The sequence below is a fragment of the Medicago sativa genome, chromosome 5 (assembly GCF_051527215.1).
Source record: "Medicago sativa cultivar Bolivia chromosome 5, Bolivia_mono, whole genome shotgun sequence".
Classification (NCBI taxonomy): Eukaryota; Viridiplantae; Streptophyta; class Magnoliopsida; order Fabales; family Fabaceae; genus Medicago; species Medicago sativa.
Window position 1 is genome coordinate 15,642,064 of NC_140753.1, and position 5,299 is coordinate 15,647,362.

General features: G+C 34.8%; 1 protein-coding gene across 1 annotated transcript; it reads right to left on the reverse strand.

Annotated features, from left to right (window-relative positions):
* Nucleotides 1-260: 260 nt before the first annotated feature.
* On the reverse strand, nt 261-4,869 carry LOC146920461 (uncharacterized). The gene is made up of 10 exons (XM_085710723.1): nt 4,429-4,869; nt 4,275-4,343; nt 4,088-4,195; nt 3,199-3,267; nt 2,386-2,490; nt 1,683-1,721; nt 1,343-1,449; nt 1,187-1,255; nt 937-988; nt 261-844 (listed from the first exon to the last, which is right to left on the reverse strand). Exons 1-10 carry the CDS (start codon nt 4,825-4,827, stop codon nt 398-400), a joined length of 1,464 nt encoding a protein of 487 aa, XP_085566849.1. The 5' UTR covers nt 4,828-4,869; the 3' UTR covers nt 261-397.
* Between the last annotated feature and the right edge of the window lie 430 nt (nt 4,870-5,299).

Consider the following 5,299-nt stretch of genomic DNA (forward strand, 5'->3'; position numbering starts at 1 on the left):
AATTTTGTACTCTTGACAGTGTATGAAATTAAGCTCTATATTTCAACTACGCCGGTTTCTATTGTGTTTGTGTTTTGGATTGATTATTAATAAAAGTCGAGGACAAACGTAACATATGTTAGTTTGAACCGACTAAGACGAGCTTTTACACATGGTCAAATGTATGTTGTTGTATATCGTCTTAAATCCATAATTGAATTGAAAGTCTTAAGCACCAATGATGATTCATGTACATCCACCAAGATGTTATGTATTAAAGAAGTATTTCATAGCATATGAATTGTAACATTAATTCAAATCAAACTAGAAAACAAACAGGCAAAAACTACTAAATACAAACTAAGAGGAAATTCAGATGAAACTTAAATAACAAGAGCATTGTTGACATCATTGTTCGTTACCGCACTTTGCTAGGTTTGTGTTTTCCAATATCATAGACAACTTTAGTTACCTCTTCTTCCAAAATCTTAAAAATTTCTTCTTGTTGTATAACAACATTAGGAAATTCTTTTATAAAGGACTCATCTGAAAGCTCTTTGAACTTCCAATACTTGACGCGTTTTAGATCAACTTGTTCCAAAGCAAATTGTTTCAGAAAGTGTTTCACGCGATCGCTCCATATTCTCACATCAGCAAACCGAACTTTCAAACTTTTGTGAAACAATACGAGGACATAATTTCTTGCCAACGATTCTACACCTCCGTTAGGGTACAACAAGCTACCTCTAGGAACCCAGTATCCCTGCAGCAATAGTGCATGCTTCTGCAGAAAACTCAGCAGTTCCTCATTAGAGTATTCAGGAGCAAAGTACTTGATAGCACTAAAACGATGAAGTGGAGGGCCCTATCATAAAGTGTTATGTTAGATAAGTTTAAAAAATACATTATAGATGGAATATTACTCTATCCGATTATAGGAAGTAATCAATGCCAAACCTCAATAAGCAATGTCTCAAGACGCTTTTCCACCGGCAATGATAGAAGATGCCTGAACAAAATCAATATAGCATTATAAGAAAAATAAACATATTATCGAGGAGACAAAATCAAGGTGAGGAAGAATACAACAATAAAGATGAGAGACGAGGGCAATTGCGCTACAACATAAAGATGACAAATTTGCAATCAGAACTAAGGGCTAAAATTAATTAAAAATGACTGCTTCATATTAAAAGGAAGACATTACCTTGTAGAAGGACCTTTAGTTAAACCGTTGTGGCTCACTTCACGACAGAGTGCAGTAATGTAATCATACCTTGAACCATTCAAATATTAACAAGCATGGTAAATTTACATTTTCATATAAAAGAGAGTACAAAAGAATAAAAGGACATATTCTTACGCGCTCATTTCAAAGTTTATGGGAAAACTTTTGTGTGCCACCATTTGCTGAAAATATATAGATGAGATATCACTCTTGCAACCATGGTACTTGAGAGGAACCCAACACTGCACAAGATAGAGTGAAAAAGACTAGTTAAAACAGGAGGGAAAATGAAAGTGAAAATGGAAGAGTTTCCCATATGCTTGCTTAATATAATTCCAATTTTTATTTTCTAAAATTTATGTTCATTTTAAATTGCTAACAAGAACATGGAAGACTGATTGTAAATTGATATAACCTCTATTATGACCAAAAACTGCTATGGTAAATTACATTACTGTTTTAACAACTATTATACCTCATCACCATTACTCTTTGAAGGCTCCATCCGCTTATTCTGCAACAAAGAAACAAAATCAATTAACTAATTGGATACCCAAATATGCTTTGACAGATTGCAGACAGACAACAACAACAAAAGACTTTTCCTGCTAGGTTGTGTTGGCTCCGTCTCCGTGAATCATTTGATGGCATAAAAACATGCATTAGGTTTGAAGGAAACAGCAACTTGATATATAAGGTACAAAATAAAACTGAGGTAGAGGTTTGGTGGTCCTTCAACAGGAGTGCTTGTAAACTAAACCCTGATGAGGAGTAACAAAGATGCTAATGACTAAAAATTAAATTGAACATATCAACTGAAAAGACAATGTTCCCACAAACATGCAGAAGCGACTAAAGATTTTTGGCTTGTCATATTCTTACGAAGGAGATTACAATCACCAAGTATGTGTGAACATAGGGGGTTTTTTAACTATAGGTGAAACTAAAACTATCAAGGAAGATTTAGAGGTCAATTGTTTGGCTATCAAAATGATTGATGATAGAGTGTCGTTTGGTCTATGATAGAATGTGGGGAAGATTTGGTTATACTTGTTGTAAAAAGGGTGTAGAAAAATATTTTAAGATTATCAAGACATTAGTGCTATCCTGCAAAAATTACAATTCGTGCAGCTTATACGTGTGCAATCTTTTCTAGATATCAGTAACAACCACAATACCTGCATATTTGACGTAGCAACATTATTCTTTTCTGAGCCACCAGAATCAAGATAATGTCGTGATGGTCGGAGCTGCACAACTGCATGAATTGGATGAAGGTGCAGCTGCAACCAAGATAGAAGCAGTCAAATTTTAAAATCTTCCCAAATTATCAACTAAAGTATCTCCATGATGTAATTCCTAAATCTCTCATGTTATCATAAGCAACAAGAAGGCATAAATAACAAAGTTGAACATAATAATAGTAGGTCGGAACTCTGAAATATTCTAAACAAGCAAGTTGAGTATCCTGGTGATAAAATGCATAAAACCCTCGAGTTATCAGAATTCAGAAGAGAAAAGACGACACAAGACATAAATGAATCATAGAGTCGATAAGTGAAAGTGAGGGTAGCCAATTGGGTTGTTCGTGTAGGATCTAACACATACATCCGATCAGGAGGATGTTGATTTTAAGGTATCACTGTGTTTTAATCTTTCCTCCTTTTCCCCTTTTTCACAACTCATTGAAACATACCTACTTACACATTCCTAGCTGGATTAGCTTTTCTATAAGAAACACATTAATTAATTTCCACTACTCTAGTTCAAAACCTAAATAAGCTATAATCCATCTCAAAACAAGAAAATCATCCTCAAAAGCATCTTTACAAAACTCACCCGTCCCAAATTTATTGAAGAAGAATTAAATGTTCAATAAATAGGATAGCAGTCTTCCACATAGTGATGGAATACCTAAGACAATGTTGTTCATGTAGTATACTACTTTTAAACAAAACCAGACATCGCAGAATAGAATGAGACACGAGTACCTTATCTCCCATAAGAAGTCCAACAGCGCAGCCATTTGCAGGAGATGGCTTCAACGTAGTTGATAGAGTCTGGCAGAATAAAAATATAGTAGCGAATTCATAAGTTACGTACAGTCTACGGTGTATAATACTCCTCTGAGACAACTTTATAAACAAATACAAAACATTTTGCATTCAACATTAAATCATATATTTCAAGAAACAATATGCTTTTTCAGAGCATAGCAGCAGAGTTTCTAATCAAACACACTTCTGCAATTGAACCGCAACAAAAAAAAATATATAGGTACAGAAAACATCATCTTAAACCTATGCTCAGACGCAGAAAGTAAACAATGACACACTACACTAACATAAGTTTCAACTTATTGAAAATTTAAGTGTATCAATTGTCGTGAATAATTTATGATAATTCTAATCCTAGGTCCATCCTTATAAAGGCCACAAATAATGAAGATATCTTGATCACACTTTCATATATAAGAATTATGTTATGCGGAATCTTATCAAGTTAAAACAGATAGAGTAATCCTAATCAGAAAATCCTAATTAATAGAAATTTAAGAAGATAAAATAATCCTAATCAGTAATTCAAGACTTAAGCCGGAGTCTCCTTTCTCTGGTGCTACATACCACATCATATGATTACAAAAGCTAGCAAAAGTAATAAGCCTTGACCTATTTCAAAGATGCATATATTATCAAGGAGCATTGATATATTCTAGAGTCGTGGATTCGAAACTATGAAGTAGTCAACAAGATGCCACCAATCTCTCTAAATTATTGATATATGAAAACATATACACCGAATTGCTGATCTTGGCGGCAATTGGCCCGTTAACTTTTATAGCATCGTATAATCAAACAATGTAAGATATAATGAAAAGACCTGCTTCGTATATTTGAGTGTATTCAAAAATTCTCTGTCAACAGTACTTGATTCCAAATCAACAGATAAATCAACCGCAACATCTAAACTATCAGGTTTCAACCTGACCTGCACAGTCAAAAACATAATAACTAGTCAATGGGATTGCAAAACTTTTTCCTGAAAAGAAAAAAAAGAAAGAACATACCTCTTCACATCGTTCATCGAGTTCATATGGTCGCCATGAAGGTCTCAAAGGATATTGCATAACGTACAACTAAAAGTACACAAAAAATAAATAAATTAGACTACTAATGTAAAATGTGGAATCCATAATCCAACATACAGAAGCAGTAACAAACCTTAGTGTCATCATCAATAGAAGGAGAAAAGAATACATCAATTTCACGCACGACTGTGTCTTCTTTGTTGTCTTCATCCATTGGATTGACTTGTGTTGAATCCTTTTCAGCCTCAGTCATTTCTACATCCACGGAATCGACTTTTCTTGAATCATGTTCAGCTTCAGACTTGGATTCAGCTTCAATTTTCACAGTACCATTATGTTCGGACTTCATCTGAGTCGGCGTGATAGTTTCAATGCAATCTTCGTTCTGTTCGGCAGTTAAATCTATTTCTCGTGGCTCTTCTTTGGGAACGGGTTGTGGTTCTTTTTTAGGTTTGAGTTTTGATGATTTTGGCGCGAATCTTGAAACTCGAGTAGTGGCCTGGCTTGGCACTTCTAGGTCGTCGAAATCCATAACACACCTTTATGCTAGGGTTTCTTTTACGTTCACCGGTGATAAAAATACCTAATCGGCAAGGTGAGATTATGAGACAGTGAAAGATTAAAATACAGACACTTATTAATAAAGCAACAAAATTTGAAGAGTAAAAATTTACCTTCGGAGATAGGATTGCGATAGAAACGTGGGGTACAAGTAAACGCAAAATTTGAAGTGTGAAATTCAACTATTTTCGTTCCGATATGCTAGTTCCCTAGCACCGCTATGAAGAAGCTTTGGTTTTTAGTTTTTACCCACGCACACTATTACATTAGTTTGGTTTGATTAAGACTATTAAGTGTAGCAATTAAGAATGAAATCACAGTAGGGATGGCAATTGGACCCAAGCCCATTGGATACCCGCAAAAAATATCCACGATGGGCGGGTAAATACCCGCATTATTGGATATGGGCCTGGGCACGGGTAATTACCCACAAATTTGAACGG